The 26,034-nt window shown below is 50.2% G+C and overlaps 1 protein-coding gene across 1 annotated transcript; it reads right to left on the bottom strand.

Annotated features, from left to right (window-relative positions):
* Nucleotides 1–273: 273 nt before the first annotated feature.
* Nucleotides 274–26,009, bottom strand: SLC9A6 (solute carrier family 9 member A6). The gene is made up of 16 exons (XM_062006584.1): nt 25,733–26,009; nt 19,252–19,451; nt 18,825–18,902; nt 18,098–18,174; nt 17,087–17,199; nt 14,849–14,954; nt 11,194–11,335; nt 10,862–10,967; nt 10,548–10,636; nt 10,226–10,339; nt 8,542–8,653; nt 7,491–7,644; nt 7,303–7,333; nt 5,512–5,591; nt 4,867–4,972; nt 274–3,591 (listed from the first exon to the last, which is right to left on the bottom strand). The coding sequence occupies exons 1-16, from the start codon at nt 25,992–25,994 to the stop codon at nt 3,316–3,318; spliced, it is 2,046 nt and encodes a 681-aa protein (XP_061862568.1). The 5' UTR covers nt 25,995–26,009; the 3' UTR covers nt 274–3,315.
* Nucleotides 26,010–26,034: the final 25 nt, after the last annotated feature.

The following is a 26,034-nucleotide window of genomic DNA, read 5'->3' as shown; positions in this document are numbered from 1 at the left end:
AAGCAGAATGGCTACCCCCTCAGCTGACTGCTGCCATCTCTACTCCTCAGCTGCCTGTTCCTAGAAGGGAAGATGGACCCAGGGCTGGGCTGTGTCTCAGCAGCAAGGCTGAAGGCAGGAGAGGGCAGCACAGCTCGGCTGCCCCCAGCCCATGGCGTTGAGCATCTGCACCCGTTGGCCACAGGCCATGAACTGGTCTGAGAAGGTCAAGTGGCACATCTTCACTTTGCTACAGGTTTATTTCTGTGGGAATGAATGAAACTGTACACACAATGCCAGGAAAAAAATAAATCTTTTATAGGCCCATAATCCTTCTTTCACAGTACAATGCAACAGTAAAGGATTTAGTCAGTGTAAACAGAAGGTCCAACAGTGATCATCAGCTATCACAGATCAGCTGCACAAACACCACAACTACGGGGTTAATGCCATTACCACACAAATTGACAGTACCAGTACAAATCATAACTTTACCTACAGTGCTTTTTCAAGTGTAAAACCTGTGAAAATTCAATTTACAGAAGAAGGGCACCTCTAAATCTTCATGGGAGCTGGAAACTGCCTCCTCAGGGCTGTCTTATCTATTTGGCAAAAGGTCTCAGTGCCTGATTCTCCAAGGTACCCTTAACTTCACCTGCAGCACACAAGCCATCAGGGCTCTGCCTCTGAAAACCAGGCACTTGTATACTGTCTGCTGCAGCAGGACAAAGAAAACAATCAGCTGAGGATGAGTCTGAGTCATGTATTAAATCACTGCTGAATTTCAGCTTAGATTCATTCATTCACCAGGACTACTCCAAACAGCCCTGGTTATATGATATATGGATCATAAGGGTTCACAGGGAACCCAGGAAAAAAATCACCCTTTGTTAATTATTGTTTTTTCTTTAACCTACTAACTGAACCATCAAAACCGGTGTCAAAAGCTGAGGCTCACGGTGAGGTGCTGGCAAGCTTAAAGGGAGTGGACAAACTATTGAAGTGGAAGGGTCAGGGGAAGGGAGGAACATTACTGAGGCTATGGGAAACGTTATGCTGTGGCCATCTGAGTGGGGAGTGCCAGGGAGGGGGGAGTACCTGGGAGGGAGCCCTGTGCTGCCTGCAGCCCTCCCCAGGAGCAGAACCCCTGCCCACCTCCAGCTGTACCCACCCCAGCTTTGTAAATTGAATTGACAGTCAGATTCTACAGGAAAAACCAGAGGCAGTTTCTTACCACGCCTCTTCAAAAAGGCAAAATGAACAAAGAACAGGATGTAGAAGTGATGCAGTAAAACCTAAACTCAGCAGGTACCTACTTTGGGGGGTTTTTCCTTTTTTTTTTGCTTTTTTTTTTAAACACACAAAGTTAAGTTAGAGACATCATATAAAATGCACACTTTATGGAATTCCTGCATAGCAGGAAACAAAGAGGCTAGCACTAACCCAACAGCTCCGTTACCAGTGACACTGCCCTTCCCCAGGGAGGGGACGATGCTCTGCCTGCACAGCTGAGCGTTCCCCCCTGCCAGAGGAGCCCTGTGGCAACACTTGGACGTTTTGATCAGAAGATAAAAACAGAAAGCTTTTTTTCTTGGGGATAAACTGCCAAAATAATTAGTGCCACATCTGTGAATTTAAGGCAATGTTACTTAGACCTGAGAAAACGAAAACAAATAGAAATGAAAAGTTTCAATTTCTTCTCTCAGCTCTCCACATCCAGTCAGAACTGCAGCAGCTCCTGCCTCCTCCAGGCCTCAGCTCCTGCTGGGGAAACTGCTCCGAGATCTCAGGATCCTGAGAGATGCAGAGTTTGTGGCGAGGAAAGCCAATGGGCGCTGTGAGTGCTCGGCCTCCCCTGGCTCTTTCTCATATATTCTCTTTTGAAACATCTCTGTTTAAGGCCTCTGGAGAGGGTTAACTCCAGAATGGGCCTGCAGTGCACCGGTAACCCTGAAAGGTTTGTATAGCAAAACCGCAGCTAAAACAGACAATAAACTCACATACAGTAAATTCCTGTGATTCCCCCTTCTCGGCGGTGAAACAATAAAGAAGGATGTCAGGGTCAACAATTCCACTGCACCTTTAGCCATTCTCATCACCACAGAGTAAATCCTTTAACACCAGGACAAAATCGCAAATTGTTCTGTGCTCTTCCTTGGAAAACAAAACACAAGTTCATTTAAACAAGAGAAAACCCACGATCAACTGGCAAATGTTTCTCATTAAATGGTAAGAGAGATGAGAGAGGTGGGGTGGGGGTTACAGACACACAGCATGCTAAGGAGTCATTAAACAAAGTGCAATGGGCTTTGACTATGCAGGACGGACAGACAACTCCCCTTGGGTACCACCTGGATGCCAAATACCTCTGGAGAGGTCTGGAGGTACCGTGTCAATCTGTAGCCATAAAGCTCATGTGGGTTGTTGGCCGGGCTCCACGGGCCCAGCTGTGGCAGCTCTGCACCCTTCAGCTAGGGCTGGGATGGCAGGGGCAGAGATTTGCTCAACAAAGATGTGGTCGCTTCCCCAAGGTGTAATTTAGTGGCCAATTGAGGATTTGATGGCTGGTTCTAGAAAGCTGTTTGAGCCACAACTGAAAGATGGACTCAGCCCTAAAATCTCTGCGTGCCCAGTGTAGTTTCTGTGGGATCACCTCCTTCTGCTAAACGTGACTTAGAGACACAAACCCTGCTCTCACCCAAGCAGCCTGACAGCTGCAGGCCTTGCCACCAGCTTTGGCCACTGAAGCAGGGCTTGGGCAGAGGGTCACTAAAGAGCAGAAGGTCTCCAGGTCCCAGCTCAGGTACCCACTAAGCAATAAGTTTCTCACCGGTCACCACCTGGCCAGAGGGACCGTGGGCAGAGTTTTTGCTGATATTTTAAACATGACTACCCAAAGATCAGCAACCAAAATTAAACCAAACCAAACCCAAACCAAACCAACCCTCATCTGAAAAGAAAGCGAGTTCCACCGCTCGCCTGCACCTCCCTGCCCTCCTCTCCCAGGCTCAAAGGATGAGCAGGGGGTCAACTCCTTTACCTCGCCTGCTGGGTACCAAACCCTTCGTCAAACCACACATTAAAGAAGCTGACTGTGTGCAAAAGACTCTTACGCTAGAACAGTTCCACCCTACACAGTGCAGTCAACACAGTTTTTTAACTTAAATTTGCAGCTTGTTCTTTACAAGTGCTTGGCAGAGAATACTTATATTCTTCTGACACCATATAAATAATATTTATACAGCTTAGACACCTCGAGACATGCATTAGACTTTAGGTAGTACATATTTCTTGATCGTTATATGCAGATACGACTGTCAGTTAAACCCAGCGACCTTATGCCGGACCATGTCTCGCGTTATCCAGGACGTTGGACGGCGGCTCCGAGTCATCCATGGGCAGGACCAGGCGCGTTCCCCGGATGACGAGCTCGTGGTCCCCAAAGGCCAGCTCCCGGTCGAGCGCGTCCTCGGCGCCGCTCCCCACGCAGCGCCGCACCACGCCGCCCGGCACCGCCGGCTCCGTGGCCACCGTGGAGTCCCCGTACGTCAGGCTGATGTCCCCGTCGTTCAAAATGAGGTCAGAGTCGTCGTCCTTCAGCTGCTCTTGATTCTGGGCAACAAAGAGGAGCAAAAGGGCTGCTCAGCTCTCCCTGAAGAGCTGCGTGTGACGGAGACCGAGCGGATAAGGGCACCAGGTGACAGACTCTCCTGCAGCACTCGGTCATGAATGACAGGACATGAGGAAATGGGTTCAAGTCGCACCAGGGGAGGTTTAGGCTGGCCATTAGGAAGAACTTTTTTACTGAGAGGGTTACTAAGCATTGGAACAGGCTGCTCAGGGAGGTGGTGGAGTCCCCATCCCTAGAGATATTCAAAAGACGCAGAGATGAGGTGCTGAGAGCCATGGTTTAGTTTAGTGATGGGCTCGGCAGTGGTTGGACTCAATCTTAAAGGTCTTTTCCAACTGTAATGACTCTATGGCCATAACCAGGTGGGTCATACACACACACACACACCTCTGAGCCCAGGAGGCGTGCACAACACACTCACTTCTCTTCAAACTGCCTACAAGGGTCTCTCAGCATCTTTCTGATGCCACAGCCAGATATATGGAACCAGTTTTGAGTGGTTTGGACAGGACTAAGACACCCACGAGCACAGGAATCGCATCGCTGACCCATCAGAGCCATCTCTGCTCTGTGCAGGGAACTTGATGCCAATACTTTGCAAGGCAGGGCAAGAAAAAAAAGAGCACCTGGCACGGGAATGCCCTGAGTGCTGCAGCCCTGCCCAAGAGCTATGCCAGCACCAGCCACTCACAGAGCCATGGGAGCCCAAACGTGGCCAGCACAGCCAGCTCCTTGGGGAGAGCCTGCGCATACACGGGCCCTGCCGCGATGGCAGGAGAGCTGACAGGCCCAACAGAGCTGCTCATCATCCCACTGCCTCTCTGGGCTGCTCAAACCAGGGCTCTTCACCATTTCAGGAGAAAATCAGCCTCATTTCAGATGCTGGCAACCTTTTTGCTTGTAAGGGATGCAGCTGAAGGGGCTGTAGGAGCAGCCCAGCTGCAAGGCTGGAAGAACGTGGGGGATGGGGAAACCGTGTGTCCTCCCAGCTGGGTCTGAGGAAGGACACTCATGGCAGCATCACCGAGCCAGTCACTGAAGAACAACCACAGATACACCACAAACCCCTTCATGACCAAACAGTCAGCTGGAAAAGCAAAATGCTTGTGGAAATTAGCTCATCCATCAGCCCCAGTACCTGATCTCCCCCTGGGCTCCCAGCTCAGTGCTGCAGAGCAGCATCCAGAAACAAGGCAGAAACATAAACATGTCAATCTTCAGCAACAGTGTGACAGAAAGGACCCCAGTGGACTCACTTCATAGGCCTGTGGACTCGTCAGGCAGCGGGCAACAGGCCCACAGCACCCCGGCAGCGTGGTGGTCAGCGGAGGCCCGCTGTGCGTCAGCAGAGGCTTTAGATAGCTACAGAGAGGGTTAAGGAAGAAAGAAGACTAGGGCCACATTGGTAAGTCAAGGGGTGGGACATAGACGCAGCAGCAAGGAACTTGGTGTCTTGAGAAAAATCACAGAAAGAAACACAGGTCCATGGAAGCACAAGGATTATAGGGATGAGCAATGTGAAGGCAACCAAACACAGCGGGAGGTGAGGGGACCAGAGCACAGTCCCAGTAAGAAAAGGCTGAGCAGCATCACTTGTCTCATCATCCTGCACCTCTCAGCCTGGCAAATCACTCCTCCACTAATTCATGGCAAAGCATGCGAAAGGGAGGGGGGACACAGATCAACAAGAGAAGACCCTCTGCCCTTTATGCCCAACTGCCCGTGGGACTCAGGAACCCCTGGGCTTCAGGGGCCTCTCCAGACACAAGGAGGTGCAAATCAGAACCCAGCAGTGCAACAGGAAAAGCTCCTGGAAATGTAAGAGGAAGCAGGAACCAGTCTCACTGCCAGTGAGCACTGCTGCTGGGGCAGGGCAGCCAGCCACAGCCCTGAAAGGATACTTGTGGTCGAAGTTGTACCAGATGCGGAAGAGCCAGGCACTCTCTGCCTTCGTGCTCCTCCTCTCGCTCTCCGGGACACCCTGTGGGACAGAAAAACATCAGCCAGCAGCAGAGCAACGTGCCATGCCCTGGGGCAGGGCCAGGGCCCCCCACAGGGCACCAGATACCCCCAAAAGACACACACCATCCCACTGCCTCTTCAGCAGAAAGCTTTGTGTTGCAGGAGCACAAGGACATTCATACCAGGACAGGCTGAAGGTGCTCCCAGCACCACACTCTGTGTTTATCAGTGTACAACAGGAGGTGCTATCATGGCACAGAGTGACCCTTTTTCTGCTAGAGCCTTCCAGTTTCTGGCCCCAAGGTTTTAAGAGCCTCTGGGTCAGTGGCTGCATCCAGACACCACATTTACTACTGACTGACAGGTCCAAGCTCCACTGAATCTCAACTGAGATTTCTGCATGCAAAGAGCCATGTGTTATGGGGACTCCTGCCTTCATTTCAGTCAGGGAAAAAGAGATGAAACTGTTTGGAGGGGACTATAAACACAATTACATATTTAACAGAAATTTGGCTTTCAGATTTATGGCTCCAGGCTGCCTTCAGTATCTGATGCTTCCTCTCCAGGAGGTGAACAGCCTAACAAATGGCTCTCAATAAAAGGAGCCTCTGAGGTACAGAACCCACACTGAAATCAATTAGAGCCTCAGCCACAGCACGGCTGGGCTGCAGATGCAGAGTGAGACGGCTCGAGGCTACTGGGCAGGAAACCCCTGAGGCCAAAGGGCTGCAGCATTTATCTCAGCTCAGCCGGTGCTTCCTGGGCTGCCACAAAACTACCCACAGGAAACTGCAAGGCAAAGGAGAGCTTCAAGGTACCCGTGGGTAAAAGTGGGATAGTGAAGTGTGGTTCTTGCTGCCCTGGATGCTGGGATGAGGCAGAAAGCCTCCACGTCATGCACATTGTGGTATTTATCTCAGACTCAGCAAGGGAGAGACAATCTATCACAGCAACAACGTGGACTATGTTCTTGTTTGGTTTAGTTACATGCCCATGTGTGATCCAAGCCTGGGGAGGTCACATCTGGAGTCCAGTGTCCAGTTCTGGGTTCTCCAGTTTAAGAGTGACAGAAAACTGCTGGAGAAAGTCCAGCACAAGGCTACCCAGATCATCAGGGGACTGGAGCACCTCTGATGAGAAAAGGCTCTGGGACCTGGGGCTGTTCAGCCTGGAGAAGACTGAGACTGGAACTTAACAAGGCTGATAAATATCTAAAGGAGAGGATAGGGACAGTCTTTTTCCCATGGTGCCCAGTGACAGGACAAGGAGCAATGAGCACAAGCTGGAACACAGGAAATTCCACTGGAACATGAGGAGAAACTCCTTTGGTGCTGAGGTGAGGGAGCCCTGGCCCAGGCTGCCCAGGGAGCGTGTGGAGGCTCCTTCTCTGGAGGTTTCCAGACCCACCTGGACACATTCCTGTGCCCCTTGATCGAGGGGAACCTGCTTTAGCAGGGGATTGGGCTGGAAGAGCTCCTGAAGTCCAACACCCACCATTTTGTAATTCTGTGACTAAACAGTGTTACTTCCACACCCATCTCTCCAAGTGAATAAAGGAAGCCTCACGATAACCACAGAGGGCACAGAAAAGCCATGACTCCCACTGACTGCAAACTCTTTCACCAGAGCAGAGCACAGACAGGCACTCAGAGGGTCTCCAGTGTTACCCCTGCCCCAAAGAGCACAGCACAAAGCCCTCTGCAGAAGCTGCCCGGCCACACCACACTCACCACGTTCTCCTGATCCGCATCCACTCCAACCCTGCGGGGGGCAAAACGAGGCCAGGGTTAGCCAGGCAGTGCCAGGGGGGAGGCCTTGTTGCTCAGGGGAAGGACTCACTCTCCCTTGCCTCTTCAAAGCAAGGACCCTGATGAGAGGGTGGGAGGAGGGAGAGGAGGTGCTGCGGCAGGAGGCTCACCGGACGTTGAGGCAGGACAGCATGGCCGTGGTGCCCCCGCCGAACACCCACACCGTGAAGAAGACGATGAGGAGCGTGGTGCTGAACATCATCTGCCGCGCGTAGGTGGCTGTGTCACGGATGGCCAAGGCGAAGGCCATGGCTCCCCGCAGCCCTGCCAAGGGGAAGGGGTGCAGAGGAGCTGTGTCAGCCCACGGCACAGGCGGCTGCCCCAGCACACGCTGCCCCACGTGCAGTCCTGCCCCCCAAGGGGACATTCACCACCAGGTGCTTCACCAGAACTGCTTTACCAGTGATCATTTAATGGAGCTGGTGAAAGGTCTGGAGAATGTCTTATGAGGAGCAGCTGAGGGAGCTGAGGTTATTTAGCCTGGAGAAGAGGAGACTGAAGGGAGACATAATCAGTCTCTACAACTACCTGACAGGAGGCTGTAGTGAGGTGGGAGTCAGTCTCTTCTCCCGAGTAATGAGTGACAGGACAAGAGGAAATAGTCTCAAGTTGCACCAGGGGAGCTTTGGATTGGAGATGAGGAAGAACTGTGTACCTGAGAGGGTTGTCAGTCCCTGTCCCAGGCTGCCCAGCGAGGTGGGGGAGTCCCCAGCCCTGGAGCTATTGCAAAGTGGAGCTGAGGTGCTGAGGGCCGTGGGGTAGTGGTGGGCTTGGCAGTGTGAGGGGAGGGATTGGACTCAATGACCTTTAGGGAGGGATTGGACTCAATGACCTTTAGGGCCTTTTCCAACTGAAATGATTCTATGATTTCCCAGCACATGATCTGAACACCTGTGTTAGCATCACTCTTTCCCAGCCCAGAAAGGCAAACTCTCCTCCCGCCCCACACTGTGCACTCAAGCACAGAGCAGGAGTTCACTCCTACATCTCATAACCAAGGCACTCACTCCACTGAGCTTAAGAGAGTCCTCTCCTGCCCAGCCTCTCCTCCAGACATTGCCCATAAGAGATTTAGGGTTGAATGAGGAATATTTCCAGGTGCTCAAGGGTGAGGAAGTGCAGATGGGCCACGTGGTGGGAGGCAAGGTCACAATAACATACCAGCAAACATCATCATATGCTGTAAATTTGTCCCGATCTTATTTCTTCTCCCCAGATTCAGTAAAAATGACAGTGGGTAAATATTGGCAGCTCTTCCTAGGAAGATAGCAAGCTGTATTTGCACGTGTTAAGGAAACTGCTCTTCCTCTGTCTCCCATCACATCCCACCTCTGCACACAGAGCCAGTCTCTGCTGCCTGACAGAAACGCCACAGAGCCCCAGCAACGCGGTTCCTCTGGAAGCAAAGCAAATAACCCAGCTCTGAGTGCAAAGCAGTGGAGGAAAAGCATGCTACATGACCAAAGGAAAGGTCACATCACAATTTGGGAATATCACACAGAGAGAAGCAGAAATAAGCAAGGGAAGACAGGTTAGCTGAGCGAGAGGAGCAAAAAGCCACCATTTCCCACTGTATGTTCTGCCCTGCCGGGTCTGTTTTCTACCCCAAGAAATGACATTTGTCCTCTGAAAAGCCCGAGTTGTGACAGCTACCACAACCCCTCTGACATTCCCTGGCATGCCACACTTCACAGCTGGGTTTGAAGCTTTAAGCCAAGTCCCATTCTCACAGATTATTCGGCAAAATGAAAGCAGCAGCAGTTGAGAAGGTAAAAAAAAAAACCCTAATACCCTTTCTGTTTTCATAGCCTGTGAGATACAAGAATCATCAGCCCCTTCATGTTGCTTTTATCTTTGAGGCTGTGTCTTTTAATACCAGAACCCAGATGGCAAAAATAATCTTGGAGCCAGTATTCATGCAGCCTTGAATAATATGGAAAATGCTTCCAGCTTTTATGTGCTTTCCTGAACATCATGAATTTGCATGAGACGTATTTCATGATCGCTCTCATGAATGGGCTATTTCATCAGCAAGTTAGCCACTTCCTACTCAAGATGCACTGCACAAAATTTCCACCTAACCCCCCAAACAGCGTTTCCCTGCCCTTCTCTCTCTTCACCCCACTGCAGCCCTGCAAAAGCTCATCGGGGAAACCCAGCAGACCCTGCTGCAAACCCACCCACCAGCACTGGCAAAGACAACAAGATTGGACTTATCAGTGTAAACCTGCTCCAGTGCAGGCAAAGGGTGAAAATAGTTCTGCACATCTGAACTGGTTTCCCTGAGATATGAAAAAAATTCCTTCCAAATCCTTGTTTTCCTGAGCCATACCAGGACCAATAGCTCATTCCTGTTAGTATCAGCCTGCAGAAGGGGAAATCCTTTCTCATGACATCATTCAGAGGCATCTCCTACAGCTTTAGCTGTGCTTTGACAAAGGAAAAAAAAGCTTTCTTGGGAGGGTCAGCCAAATGGAGTAGCAGAGTAAATAAATGGCTGTACCAGGCAGTCCCCATTTGCAAAGCCAGTCCTGGTGCCACGCTGCCCCATGAAGCCCTGTGCCTCAGCACCACGTTCACATCCCCACCACAGCTGAGTCAGATGCCCACAAAAGGAGATGAGACAGTGGGAAGAAAAAAGAAACAGAAAAGCTGAGAAAAGAATCTCCATTGTCTTAAAATAACCAGTAAAGGCAGCACTACAGAGGAGAAATCCCCTTTTAAAAATAGAGCTGGACTGACTGAGGAAAAACCAAACCCACAGGTTTGAATGAAAACCAGAAATTGGGAATGAGGTGCTTCTCTCTTTCATTTTTTTCCTTATAATATGGGCTCCAAAGGATACAAAAGCCCCCACCACAAAGGTAGGATTAAAGACATGGTTCTGGAAGGTAAACAGTGCAAGTCCCATGTAGGAGAAAATGAAGTTTTCTGCCAAGAAATTCAGAAGTTCAAATAACTGAAAGAGAAGAAGAAATTAAGAGTTAGACACAAGATAAATTTAACAAGAAAACCACAGTAGTCCATCCATCATGCAATAAATACTTCTGCAGAAGCAACCTTAGTAAAGTCCAGCCATAGAAAGGTGGATGGACCTAAATCTGGCTGAAGGAAAAAGTATTGTACTTGAAACTCAGAGAGGCTGAAGGAGGCTGAGAAGCTCTCACCTGCTTAGTTCTGTGTTGGGACTCTGTGGATAAGTTGTTATAGGTATAATGGGCCTGTGTGATCCCACAGAAGAGTACAGCCACCACACCTGGAGGGTAGAGCATCACATTAGGCTCCTGGTCAGGAAAAGGGAGCTGAGCTGCTTCCCAGTAGTGCAGGGGACTTCATGCAATAAGCCCAGAACCCAGAATGATTAAATTTCTGAGAGTGGAGGAAAAGCCCCAGCTGCAATTTGCACTGGGAGAAGCAAAACTCCACAGTCCCACCATCCCTGCAGTCTTGCTCCCAGGGGCAGGGCTGTGCTGGAGCTTGCCTGTAAAGCCACACGCTTCAGCCAGCAGGAACGTGCTCCAGGACATAAGGAAGAACAAGCCAGTCTCCAGCAATGGGAACTCCCGAAGTTTGGTGAACTTGGTGACGTTGCAGATGGTTAAGGACAATTTGGAGAGGAACTGTAGGCTAAGAGCAGTTCAGATCCCAGTATGTATCACAACACCACCACACAGAATACCCCTAAAGAGGCTCTAGAGCTGCCTTGCATTAATTTAGGCAAAAAGTCCTGAAGCCCTCCATCTGAGTGAGATGCAGCACAGCAGAACAAAACAGCAGCTGTTATGAGAAAAAAAACACCAACAAAAAGGATATTAAAGCTGTCACAACTCCAGTAGCTGCTCCCATTGCAAAAGATCCACTGAATATCCCCAGGAAGATCCCGATGGACTTGAACATCGCTGTGACATCAAACGTGTGGCTGTTGTCGCCTGCTGGCTGGTACGCAACAATTGAACTGGAGGAGGGAGGAAAAACACCCACAAGAACAAAACACCCCTTAGTCTGGAGGGAGTGGCACCTCGGTGGTGCTACATGAGCTTTGCCCAGTGCTACCATCGCTGCAAACACTGAGCTTGAGAAATCAGAGAGGCAACCCCCCCATCCCACACTGCAACCCCCTGGCGCTCACAGCAGCCAGCTGCAGCACACCCACCCTGTCCCGGGGATGATGGCCTCCCCTTCGCTCCTGGGGGGCTTTCCACAGTCCAGCCACCCCTCCTGAGCATGGCTCTGCATTGTCTCCTTCTACAGAGCAGCAGACCAAAGCCCACCTCTTGCATGAGATCTGCCAATGCCTTTGTTAGGTGACAGTCTGTCATTCATGATGGTATTTGGGGGTTTGACATTAGCTCTCCATAAAGTCAGGCACTCTGGGACCACAAAGCGTTCACGTGGGAAGCCTGCACTTCTCCATCAACTCCCTTGATGGGGGCTGATATGAATATCCCCTGGAGACCTGTAAGTTCTCCTGTTTTACCACATTCAACGTGTCCTACACTTATTTTGCATTGTCAGATCAAAATACCACAAGGCAACAAGGCCAGTCCACAACAGCAACACCACTGTCCTCATCCACCAAAGTCCAACAGACCCTTGTGACAGGGTGGCAAACCTCTCTGCCATGCTGATCCCATAAATCTGCTGCCTCCCCACTCCAGGTGAGCTAAGCCTTGCCTCAGCCTCTCCGTTCTTTGACTTGGAAAGGCTGAGACACAGGGGTCCCCTATCCATCTCCTAAACCACACTTTAATATCGGACTCCTTACATCACTTCCTTCAATGTAAGCTAACTGAACACAGGAACTTCCTTGTCAGCAATCCCTCAGCTGGCTCTGCTAAAACTCTTGGATGTGAACTTTAAACAGTGCTGTTTAACCTCCAGAGTTATGCTGCAATGGAAAGTTACTGCCTCGTGGACACACCCTGCAGCTCTCTCCCCCAGCTACACACCATTTATCTGCGACAGGAATGACAATCTTCCCCTTTCCAACACGTCACTTCCCTAGCTAAACTTCCCCACTTTTAATACATTATATTTTTCTCACTGTCTTTTGCACTACAAGCCACAGATTTCCCCCTGAGATTTCATTCCTTTTGTCAGTCCCATCTTACACTTCCCACTCACCAACGTGCTCTCAGGCTGGGGTTTGGGGTTTGTTTTTGACTCCAGACTGGTTTCATTTCCCTTCCACAACCAACTGTTTGCATGTTGGTTTTGCATTTTAACCCATTACATTTTCCCTCCTAATTTAGCTTTGCCAACTGCCAACTCTGTGTGCTTCATATCCCTTGTCCCTGCCCATGAGGCTCCCCGTGGCATCTAGCCCCTGTGAAACCTGCCTTTGGAAGAAGCAGGTAGAGACCCTGTGGCTGCATTTACCCACCACTCACCAACCGCAGCCCTGGCACTTCGTTGCCCACCAGCTTTCAGTTCTGGGTTCAGTTCCTCTTCATCCTGCACCCAGTTCCCTGCTGCCAAGCCAGGCCAGGCCAGGCCAGGCTAACAGGAGGCAGGAACAGAAAAGCACCATCCTGCTCCCCAAGCATGGGAACAGACCTTTTCCTGTGACTGAGGAGAGGAGCCTCGAGGTGCACTGAGCTCCCAGCAGAAACCACAGTCCTAGCCCAGGCCAGTGCCAGCCCTGGCTCCTCATCCTCCTCTGGCACAGGGATGGTGCCCACGTGCCAACAGCACTTCTCAGGGCAATCACTGAACCCACACACTTGCATGGCCACGGGTGAAGCCCCTCTTCACCCCTTGGGATGAGGCACCACCCACCACCAGCTGTCCCTCCATCCTCCAACAGAACCTCCCCAACTCTCCACCTTCCCCCCTCACCCTTGCATCTCCTAACTGGGGAGCAAGTTTTCTGCTTGTGGGAGCAGAACCATCCCCACATGGTTTCCCCACTTATGCTTCTGCTGTGCAACAGGCAAATCCCAAACTAGATTTGAAAATGAGGAACCATAAATAGGAGCTTTGGACTGCTCTTGGAGCAGCTCTCCTCTGTGGAGCAAGAAGTCCTCATCTCCTCCTTGCACCCACAATGTGGTTGTGTGCAGGTGACCTGAGGCTGTCCTTGAGATACTTGTACTGACCAATATCCACTGTGCCAATTGAGGCTGCCCTACACTGCTTATGGCGGCCATGAAGACAGCGTAGCAAGCTTTAGAACAGGCATAGGTTAACTGCTGAGAAGCCCTTGAGGAGTCAGCACGCTGCTGGGCCGCTCTGCACAAAAGCTTTGCAGCAAAATAACTGCTGACTGCAGCTCGGAGCTGCTCTTTTGGTGCAAATTAGCTGATTTCAGGGAAGGGAGTGGACTGAATTCAGCTTGTGGAAAGAGTAAGGTGGGAAATCACAGCCACAGCTACAAATCTGCTACTGAAACAGTGAAAGAGGCAAACCACTGTGAATGGTGCAGCCACCTACACATGTGGAGACCCATCATAGATTTCATTGCCCTGATGCTGAACCCACCCACTCCCTCCCAGAACGTCCTGGCACAGGATGGAAGATCCCATCCCTTCCCCACTCGGGATCACTTCTTAACATGTGCAGCATTCACTCTCACACAAGCACTGATATATCCAGCACAAAAGCCAGAGTGAGCAATACAAACAGCTCCACAAACCTCATCAGAAGCATTCAATTCAGTAACTACAGCTGGTGCCGGTGGCGATACACAGCTCACAACGTGTTACTTGCTGCCTGCACCTCAGAAAAACCCACACAACCGGCACACCAGAGTGACAAGGATTCCAGAAATATTTCCTGCATTAGCCTTAGCTATATGTTACCCTGTCACCATTGCAGATATTATATATTTCCAAACAAATTCCTGTGGTGACACCACAGTGAAAACGCAGATAAAATACGTGCTACATGCAGAGGACATAAAATACTGAAGCATATAAAACACTTTAGAAAGCCAACAAGCTTCCCACGTGTTCAGCCCAAGGTATTAACTCCAGCTGTAAGAAATACCATCTTCTTGATGCACAGAAAGTGGGGAGAGAAAGGAAACAGCTGCTTTATCAACTATTTCCACCTAAGCAAAAGCAGATGGGATGCTTCCTTTGTGGATGGGAAGGAAGGCAGGTAGGAGTAAAGCCATCAGCAAGGGGTTTTAGTGAGATCCTGGGGCTGAAAAGCAGACATGGTGTTTTTCCCATTTCAGAGAGATGTAAAATCTTCCCTCTGGCTGGGTCAGCCAGCCATAAAAGCAAAACAAAGCTATCCATCATGCAGGGGGAACGTGCAAGGACAACCCACGGTCCCAAGCTGCAGTCTGCAGCCAGGAGATGCATCAGAAGGTCACTACAGCTTTTCAGGACATTTAATAGAGAAATCTGCTCTTGCAAACACTGATGATCCTCTTCTACAGGAGAAGGGATGAGAGGTTTCTCCCCCAGTGCCTGACATATAACATATATAACAATTAAAAATCCAAACAGAACACACTTACGAGGACAGCACTATGGCAACGGCATCATTGAGGACGCTTTCGCCAAAGAGAAGAGCATACAGCTCAACATCAACCTGGAGTTCATGGAATATGGCAAGAACAGTCACTGACAAATAGAAAAATAGAGAGACATTCAAAAAGGTGCCATTATTCTGGTGTAATCAACGACAAAACCACTCCTTTCTAGAAAGCTGCCTTCCTGCGTGTCTGTGCCACTCTGCTGCAACGGTGCCAGTCCCTTTGACAGTCCTCCTTCTGCCCTTTAAGATTTCAATCTGTTTTATCACTTCCCTTCTCTTCCTTTTACTAAAACACATCCTGGGCATCAGGTCTATTGAGTCTTTAGTGGGCAGACATGAGCAAACTCTGCTCTGAGCTTCCTCCACCTGCAGAAGGCCAGGAGGATGCAGGCTTGGCCAGGACTATGGCTGTCTTTTCCCTCCATTCCTGATACTCCAAGAAAAATCCTCAGATTCAATACAGGCTGACACACTGGAAGTGCCAACACAGATGTGTTCGTATTTGAGACCCGTCTGGGAAGAGCCAGGCATTAGCTCAAACCCCATGTGAGGGTTTCTTGTGATGTACAGCGACATGGCAGAGACTGGAGCACCCTCAAGTCCTCCCACACTCCAGTGGCTCCAAGAAGATGAAGAAAACCACAGGTTTTTATGTATCTGACTCGCAAAAACGTCACAAAACCTAAAGCAAGTGAGATGTAACACGTGGTGCATCATGCACAGCTCAGGCTGCCGGGCAGGGCTGAGCTAATTCCAATCAACTTCTGTGACAGTCCTTTAAAGCAGCATTCAGGGACCCATCTGTGCACACTGAAGGGGCTTTAACCCATTTCTGCCCAGGGAAATGCTCGTTTTTACCCGTGAAATGTTTGTGCTCCTATTTTGAAGCCTGAAGAAGGGACACAACACTAACAGCTCACCTGCAGCATTTCCAAGCATTACTTCGACCTACAGGCCTTGCCATCTGCCACCAGATCTACCACACTGCCATCAGGTCTCCAAGGTGCTCCCTGCTTTGCAAACGTGCCCCCTTTTACCCCAGTTAAGGGAGGATGCTCAACCACATGTGACCAGTTTCCCACTAAAGGAATGAGTGTCCTGAACACTCACCCAAGGCACCTTTGGAGAAGCTGTAAAATTGTTTCACCTTTCTTTTTTAAGGATTTGAGGTGTTTTTTAATCAAAGTAATGGCAATAATGGCAACATCAGCTCCTGGCAAATCTTAGGGAGATGTGCATTCCCCATTTTGTACAGCTCATATCTCCACCTGGCAGACAGATGTGGCTTCTGCCACGTTATGCTGCAGGCTATGTTCTGCAGCATTGTTATTGCATGTGTACATACAAGGCTCCTCATTTTGCCTTTGAAAACAGAAATGTCTCACTGTTAAGGCAAGCAGGTAAAGTCCCAGTCCAGCTGGAAATGGCAGCCACTAGCACTTGTTTCAAAAGGGCAGAAGATGTGGCTTATTCAGGCGTGCAAGCTCCTTATGCAAAACTGAGCAATATCGGTGTTTAAAATATCCCCCAAAGCTACTGTAACATTGGGAGCAGGGGCAATGGTGCCAACTGCCAGTACCACCATACTGGTCTCAAATGCAGCAGCCAGTCTGCAGAAGAGGAAGCTCAGGCCCTGTTCAGCAAAGAGCAGGAGGAAGGAGAGGCCTTTCTGTGGTTCTGTGGCTTTTGGTGAAACTGCAACATGCAAATAAACAGCTACCACGTAAAAGTAATCATGGACAAAGTGAAATTCAATTGAAGTGAAATTTGATTTATTTAGCCAACAGACCAAGCTGTCACTGCTGTTAAGATCAACTTTCACTTAGATTAGCACCTTCCAAAAATCCCACCCAAGGAGAAGCAGAAGGAAATCAGCCAAACTAAGTAAAACTATCACCTGAACCCTCCCCACGTTACACATCTTCCTCTGCAGCAGCCGTTGGCACAGCATGGCAGAAACACAGTGGACCTGTCCCAAAACCCAGGGAAGTCAAGAGAGACTGCTAAGAATCAAAGGTTTGGGAAGCAGAGGTTTGGAAGGTATATTACATGTAATTGGAAAGAAATAAGAAGGCATGGAGACACACTTGACCTCTAGGAGTGTTGCAAATAAACTCCAAGAGAACTTCCACAGGGTTCATACTTTCTTCCCGTCTTCATCACAACTCAAAACAGATCAGATAGGTAGAATGAAGGGGCCAAGAACCATGTGACATACCTGGGTCAGTAGCTGATACGATGGCACCGAACAGGAGGCAGTCAGTGAAGTAGAAGTCTCCCCCGAGCTGCCCAGTGACTTTCATCAGCGCCACACAGCCATACACGACAGAGCTGGTGATTACAAGAGGCAATTACTCATCTCTGCAGTGACTGAAAACAGCATTCAAATGAGATTGATCCCCCTGAATTTACCAGATTAACTCCTAAAGTTATCCAAACACCAGAACACCAAAGAACTGTACTGGGTGAGTTGAGCCAGGTGAAATCCCAGGGCCGTGGTCCCGGAGGTGAGTGTCGGATCACACACACCAAGGCTCCTGCCACACTGGACCAGGAACCAGGAACAAAACCCCTCCAAGAGCATAACATGGGAAAAAAAAAACCAACAGCCAGACTCATGGGGTCTCACAAGCACTTTGCAGTGTTTCACATGAACACATTTCAGTGGGGTGACCTTGGCTTGACTTTGAAATGGCCGAAATTTTTTCATCAAGGAACAGATAATGTGGATGCTAAACTTGCTTGAATCCACTGGACTCTCCAGTGGAAAACACCCCACACCAGCCTGCATGCTGCTATTCAGAGAAGGAATCATCTAGTTCCCTTTGCACTTAGGGATAAATACTTTAAGACATATTTGAGCTCACTAGGCACCTGCCTCCAGCAAGTAAGGACAAGACGTGTTTATGATCCTGCCCTCTACTCTTGTGTCTCATGCTTGCTAGGGCTGTACTTTCAATAACTTGAAGTTACTGCCTGTATTTTTCAAGACAATCTTCAAAGAAGTGTGAAACTTCTCTTGCTGTGTGTATCAGTATGGGATGCTGAGGAAGCACTGTGGAATCAGACACCAATCACCCTGCCTACCATGCAGCTACAGTTTGGACAGTAAAAAGCCTGGGGGATCTTGCAGGGCTGGCATTAGCAGCCACAGCTCTAAACTCAGAGCACAGACTTCAAGTGCAGCTCAAACCCCTGTGGAAGAATCAGAGCAGCTCCAACTACTCACCCAATCACCAGGCAGGAAATTGCAGTGCCGAGAAAAGCATATGCTAGGATGGATCCCAAGTTTCTGAAGAAATGCCTCTAGAAGAAACAGGGAAAAAAAACCAAACCAAACTGTATTATATCCTGCTAACTATTTATTTCAAGCCTGCACAGGCACCCATACAATGTCCATAGGAACTTGGACCTAGCTCAGACACTACGAGCTGGACAAGCACAGCTGAATGGTGCCCAGTACAATGGTGTACGGTGCCAGGCCAGCAGATGTTAATGCAGCACTAACAAAAAGGACATAGCATTCTCTTATACCCTTGTATTTAATAAGGTTTCAAGTCCTGGGAAATGCAGCATTCCTCCTTCCTTCTCCTGCAAGCCAAACAGGATCGTTTTCCTCTTTCCAAATTAGCATTTCAGAGAGCTGCTGCTTTCTAAAACTTTCTCACTCTCCAATGTGTTTTGAAAACAAGAATGGCTGAAATGGCCCAGCTGACCTCAAAAATACCTGCACAAGACTGTGCTGGAAATAGCTGAAGTCGCTGACCCTTCCTGGGGCAGAGGGATGGATGATACTGACTGGGGCACCCTCAGACCTGTCTCCTACAATGTGCTGAGGAAAAACCATACCCACCCCCGCAGCCTTGGCCTGCTGAGCAAGCATTAAAGTACTCTCTAGAATTAAAATGCTCTGGAGGCAGAGGAACGAAACACGTGGGAGCTGTAAAGGCACATACCCTTTTCAAGCTGTAGCCTGCATAGAATATAATTGGAGGAAGCAGAATGTTGAAAAATACTTCAGGATCAAAAGTCACCTGTTGAAAACAAAAAACACAACAGTAAAATGGTTTGTTAAAATTTTGCAAGACAAAACACAAGTAAGTCAGATAAAATATAGGGAGGAAACCCTCTACCTCCATCAGATGAAATGCTGTCAGGTCAGTGTTGAGGGCATGGCTGGGATCTTTTGGAGACACAGCCCACATAGCCCAGTCTAAACAACTTCAGTTAAGACAGCACAAACCAGAGTTTCACAATATTGCATTTAATTTATAGCTGATTACAATCTGACCAAAGTTCAGAAACCATCACTTCACCCTACAGATCCAAGACCCATCCCCATGGAGGGAGCATCGCTCACCTCTCCCATCCAGACTCCCTTACCTTCCTCAGCATCTCATTATCCTGGACGTTGTTGAGCTCCTGGGCGCTGATTTCCCCCTTAAGGGTGTACTCATAGTACTTGCCACTGACGTTCACCAGCAGCGTGGCAGGACTGGTCTGCACTTGGCAGCTCAGCGTCACGTTGTTGACGTCGCTGGGGACGTGGATGCCGTAGCGCAGGACCACACCAACCAGCACCCCTGTGGAGGGACACGTGTGAGTGAGACAAGCCACGGCAAACTCCCGGGAGGATGTCTCTGAGCATAGATACAGCACCAGGCACGCTGGGATCCTGACTCTCTGCTCAGCTGCAGAGCACAACACCATCCAAATAATTGCCTGTGTGATATTAAACCATCCATGGGCTCCCACGAGCCACACAAATGCTCTGTGTTCATGCAGACTTTCTAACACCAGCCAGGGACTGGTCCTGAAGGCTTTTCATTACCCAGCAATCAATCAGACCCTCACTCTAGTGCAGCAAACAGCCAACATTGAGGCCATGTTGGCTTCTTAGGGTGAGCACTGGCATTGCTGGCACACAGCTGGGCAAGGCACTGCTCACGTGTGCCCAAACATTGCACCCAGAAACCTAACAGCATAACATTTTGCCAGTACAGAAATACATTACATTTTTCATAAGGGATTAAAAATGGTACGAAGCAATGACCAGGAGTGCTCTGAGGACAGTGGGCATCCCTCAGAAAAGGCTGCAGCACCACACAGCCTCGTCCCGTGCCAGGCAGCTTCTGCAGCACACAGCAACCATCTCCCTTTTATAAAAACACAAAAGTGTTTTTATAGAAGAACTCTATTTTATCTTTTTTTTAATATCTAAAATCTCCATTTTATAAATAAACATGTCTTGCCTTCCAGGCTGACCACCCAGGGTTTGCTCCTCACCCCCTGCAAGCTTCAGCTCTGCACATCAGCAGCAGCCGCAGGGCAGCCCCATCAGCCAAGGTTGCCTCTGGCTCAGCTGCTGCACAGGGCTTTCATGGGGCTCCTTTGCAAGTCAGCAATTTATACAGCACTTGACCTGTGCAACACAGCTGAGGAGCTGCACTCTCAAGGCCTCACAGCCACACGGATGGCATTTGCACAGCACAGGCTCCTCTCCGGCTCCTTCTCACCTGCGTCGTGTGCCGAGTGCTCTCCTGGCAGAGCTCTTTGACATCTGCAGGCTGGGGAGGAGGAATGTCCCACAAGATACCTTTCCACGTAGCCTTCAGCACAAAAGGGTTTGGAAACTCCTTGATGAAGGCAGCACTGCACCACCACAGAAATCCAGCCTCTTAACCCCATCCTGAACCACACACTTATGGAAAGCCTTCAGACACCTGGGAACTAAACAGAGACCGCAACATGCAGAAAGCTTCTCCATTTGCCTTCCAGGATGCTCCCACTTCTTTACTGTTGCCTTAATTAAGACCTTGCTCTGTGCTTTGCTACAGGCAGGGCATAACCCCAACTGGAGGGAACACCAAACTCTTCCTCCACCACATCTCATGGGAGCAGAGCCTGTGCAGGAGCTTTGCCAGGGCCCAGCAGGAGATTGTGGAGCCTCAGAGCATTCAGCATCTCCTGCAGCCCATTCCTGATCTGCTGCCTGGTTTTTGCCCTCTCTTCCTTTGACACCAGTTTTCCAGGATGAGATTTGCTCATTTTGCCAATGGCCAGAAGAAAAGCTCCTACCCTCCATCCCAGGGGATGTCACACATGGCAGAGTCACCCAAGGCCACATCCAGGCCATGTGCAGAGGCAGAAGAATCAGCTGCAAACAGAGACTCACCGCTGCTAATTCACACCAATGACACAGAGAGCTCATCTCAAGGATCAGGCTAACAGACCAGGGAGCTGCACCTAAAACTAAGTCCCTGGTCTAATATGCCACTTCTACAGCACAGCTGAGCTGCCCTCACAAAGCTACTGGTGGTTTTAAGCCACAGTGAACTGTGTGCTCACTACACACTTTGGGCTTTATCCTGCACCGCACCATTGGTGCAGAATTGCCCTGGCAGCAGCAGGAAAAGTCCCTCTCAGCACAACCAGGGATGGGCAGCTCCAGCAAGGAGAGCTGCTCCATGGCACAGTCACTCTGTGCAGGGCACCTGAAAGCTGCTTTTACATCAGTATGATTAACAAGAGACACCAGTGAGGAATCCTTTTGCTTACTTTTCTGCTGGCCTCTTTGCTCCTCTGATCCTCCAGTGCTCCAGAAAAAAACAAAAGTATGGAAATGAAGCCCAGGATGTCAAAAACACTGAGATGTCACATCACTTATTTACATGAGTGTACATGGCAGGGGGATGCATGGCACCACAGCATGCAGAACACCCCAGTTTCCATTCACCCAGGAGACGATGGCCTTCAGGCTACCAGGGGAGACAACCAAACCTCTTCACTGGGATAAAGTGAGCTTCAAAGGGTTATTTACACCTGCTTATGACTATTAAGCAGTTTTACACAGTTACAGTGAAACCTCAAATGAAAGGGAGGAAAAGCCAGACTGGAGAGCTCATTTACCCTTTACCCTCTACCTCCACTCCTAAAGAGCAGGCAGCACCGGGTACCCTGTGCTGCACAACCCTCCAGAGCTACCTGGGGTGGCTTTTAGAAAGCCTTTTTTTAAGGGGAAAAAAAAAAAAAAGGTTGATTTTGGAGCTTCACACAAGAGTCAGAAACCTCCAGCAGCAGCAGGTGTCTGCCTTTTCTCAGATGGAAACCCATCCAGCAATCCCTTTAATGCCCAGGCTCAGCACTTTGAGATGAAAGGCCCCACAGGAGGAAGGAGGAACTGATGGATGGACAGACGTCACTGCTGGGAATTCAGAAGGGATCCTGACTCACCCACTTCCCTACTCTTAATCCCTGTCCCAAAGCAGTGCTACATCTGATAGCACCCCTTCCTGTCCCCACCATCTCGCTTACCCAGGCAGCTGTCCCCACCCTCAGCAGAATTCCCACTCTGGCCGGGAATGGGACAAGGAAAAAGGGACAGATAAGCCAAGAGCACCGTGCTCAAGGCTCCCAAAATCAGAAGATTTATCTTGCCCTGTAACGTGCTGCCTGGGAGGCTCCCACAGCTCCCCAGACCGGGGTGAGAAAATATCCCCGTGCAAAAATACACTCACACACAAAGAGCTCGTGGGCACTGCGTGTGAAGCAGCCAGCACCACGTCAGCAGCTCCTCACAGAGACACCGCCAGAGTCACCTGTGAGGAAAGCACCCTGCTACTCTGCTGAGCACCAATAATTCTGCCAACATTAGAGGAACCCACCACCGAGCCTTCCTGCCCCAGAGTGGACCTTTAATTAACCCTCCCCACTTGACCATGGGCACTTGGGACAAACCTGACTCGGCTGGCAACTTTTTTCAGACCAAACCCAGTCCTGTACCTCAGGCTACTTGGTCCAAGCTCAAGGGAACATGGAAGCCCTCCTGGTTCTGAGAGTCTCTTAGGAAATGGCTCAGACTCTCTTGGTGCTTGAAGGGCTGTCCTAACAGCAACCCGTGAGCTGCTCTGCCAGTATCAACACGCTTCTGCAGCCTAAAGTTTTACAAAACTGAGCCCTGGGAGGGAGCTGAGCAGAGGGAATCTGACACCAAGGAAACTGCCAGCCAAAAGCTGCAAGGAGTAGAGAGGCTGAAGGCAAAGCTGGTAAATTAATTGAGTTCTTTTATGCAAACTACAAGAGATTATTTTCATTGCTTTTCTCCCAACTTCATTAAAAAGAACAAAAGCCCATGGGCCTTTTTGTTTTTTAAGGTGCTGTTGAACATTTCCGAGGTAAGGTTTTAAATGAAGACTAATATATTACCATCCAGGCACTTAACAACAATGGAAACACACAGCATCCCCAGGCAAGCATTAATCTGGACACCAAAAGGAAAGGAAAATGTTAGGGAGCAACTGAAGACACCCCAACAGCAAGCAGCCCAGACATACACAATCCAGGGGCCAAGCAGGAACAAGTATGAGGAAACTAAACTGCTACTGGCCACATCCACCATTAGACCCTGAGAAGAACTGAAACAAAATTGTTCAATTAATCATCCTTAATGGGGAGTGCTTCAGATGCAAGAACTTCATTTTAAACACTGAAATGAAGCTTAGGGACTACTAAACACCTATTGTCTATCACCCTGAAAGGACGTCAGCCTGCATCCAGCTCCTGAACGGCAACTCTTGAGCTGACAGTGTGATTTCCAAGATACAAACAGACCCAGTGTAAAAGTTTACAGCTTACAGGAAAAAACAGACATGAAGGAAACTCTGATGTCCTTCCACAAGAAGATATCTACACAAAAGTTTTATTGACTTAGATGTTTGGGTGTTTTTTTCAATAATAAAAGACAAGCTTTTACAAATTGCTTCTCTTGCCTGGATTTCAGGGTCTGTTTTGCAGCCTGCCTGCTGCTGTACTTCCACATCTGCCACAGACTTCCAGGGCTGAAAGCATGGCAGGGGCTGAAGAAGCATGGCAGAGGCAGGGGCCAGTGAAGCAGAAGCAGTACCTGCTTTTGCTCCCTGCAGCTTTTAAGTTGTCACTGTAATACTACAGCATCTCACCGCTCCTTGGGAAATTACACATCCCTTTTCCTATGGCAGCTGTCACGACCTGAGAAGTAAATGCCAAAAGTCTTGGTAGCAGGGAAAAACTCGGGATTTTCTACATGGGCGGGCAGGTGATGTTATAAACTTCACCAGCAATTCTTTAAGCACAGTCTGCAAAAGAGCAGACAGAAAAGATGTGTTTAATGGATCAGCAGGAGACCAAAACAACCCAGCCCATCCTCTGAGAACAAGGAGTATGCTCAGGTGGGTCAGGATGAACAGAGGACCAAGAGGAAGAAAACTCCAGGAGAAGAATGAGGTTAAGGGCAAGTTTAAAAGTACAGAAAGAACAGAAAGTCCATGTGCTGACACACTCTGGGGCACAAGGAAGACCTTCCATGCTGGCAGCACGTGCTCACACAGCACAGCTCCCATCAGGGCAGGAGAGCACCCAGCCCCAGGCAGGACGCCAGGGACACCTGCACCTGCCTCAGCAGTGGCTTGCAGGAATCTGAAAAGGCAGACCAGTACTTTGTGCCTCTGGGCTGACACAGGTGTCTCCACCCCTTTGTTTGGAAGGACACTTGCAATTCACTGAAACTTAGGATCGCAAAAGCACACGTCCTGAACGGGTCAAGTCACAGCCTTCAGAGCAAAGCTTTCTGCTGGGCAGGAGGCTCAGCTTCATCGCTGCTCTGGCTGAGCTTTGTCACACATCACCCACAACCACCAAGGGCCAGCAGAGAACAGACATTAACCACAGCACTTAGCAGAAGACACCTTTTCAATCCTAGACTCAACAAATCCCATCTGGATAAGGATCTGTGGCTGCATTAATTAGTCCCCTAGCATGCTTCCCAGTCTTAATTTGATTGAACTCCAAATCATGCCAGATAATCTGGGCAGAGTCACGTATGGCACCTCCACACATTCCTCAGGCCACTTCACGAGGCCACGTCACCTCAGTACATCACAGGTCACTGTTAAAATTCAACCAGCTGCAGACCCGCTCCTCTGACCCACAGCCTTGCTTCACTGCTCGTGAGAACACACACTGGACATCTCACCAAGAGGTTCTGTCACAGCAGGAGAAGGAACCCCAAAAGTAGGAGCTTGCATGCACAGGTCCCTGAGCAGCAGGACATAAGGCCTCCCTGAGCATGGCAAAGGGCAGCAGTATCTCCCTAAATGGCCTCTCCAGTCTTTGTGGACAGCTTCTGGAAATTCATGTGTGCGAAACAAAGAGTGGAAACAACCTCTGGCCCCATGTGCACGACACAAGGCTCCTGACCAGTGCAAAGCCTGGTCTATGCTGCCCCAAGTCCCCACTTTGGAACAGGCAAGCAGGACTTGACAGCGCTCAGGGACATGGTCACATGGCCACCTGGCCTGTGGTAGCCCCTGACCCTTCCAGCTTCACCTGTGCTGCAGCTGCCCTTTGAGGCTATCTGGGAAAACCCAACCACTTCCTTGCTGACAGAGATTTTGAAAGCTGATTTTAGATAACTCCTCAATATCTTGGGTTTAGAAAGCAACCAACCCTCCCTCCAGCAACAGCCGGACAGTGCCTGGCACGGGATGCAGGGGAGGGGGCACACAGCCCGGCCATCCCAGCGAGACGAGAGGGGACGCAGCACGTCCCCCCGCAGCCTCACACCCCTTCACCCACACAGACCTCCGCACAACGAGGCCTGTCACAGCCCCTCGGCAAGGGGCCGCCAGGCACTGAAGAAGGGCACAGCGGGCTGACGGTCCCCGCCAGCAGTGCCGGGAAAGCGGGCGGCCGGGCACCAACTCCGGCACTCCGGTTGGCCCATTGCGGTGCCGGGACCGGTTTGAAGGGGGGTCCCAGCGCCGAGGGCAGGGCGAGGGGCACACGGTGGGGGGTGCGTGGGGGGGGTGGGGGTGCCGGCGCCCCTCACCGTAGATCATGGCGAGGCCGGTCTCGTGGAGGAAGCGGGCGCGGCGGTGCTTGAAGAGCCAGATGGTGAGGATGGTGAGGGTGAGCAGCAGGATGAAGACGAGAAGGTTGGCGCTGTCCTGACGGTGACTCTCCTCCGCCGCCTTCTCCGACACGATCTCCTCCTCCAGCGCCCCGGGACGCGCCGCCACCACCTCCCCGCCCGCCGCCCCCCGCGCCCATAGCCCCACCGCCGCCGCCAGCACCGGCCCCGGCCCCGCCATCGCCCCGGTACCGGCCCGGCCCCGGCGCCACCAGGAAGCG

Source organism: Colius striatus, chromosome 13 (genome assembly GCF_028858725.1).
Source record: "Colius striatus isolate bColStr4 chromosome 13, bColStr4.1.hap1, whole genome shotgun sequence".
NCBI lineage: Eukaryota > Metazoa > Chordata > Aves > Coliiformes > Coliidae > Colius > Colius striatus.
The sequence above is the reverse complement of the archived record's forward strand: the minus strand, read 5'-3'. Positions and strand labels throughout refer to the sequence as shown.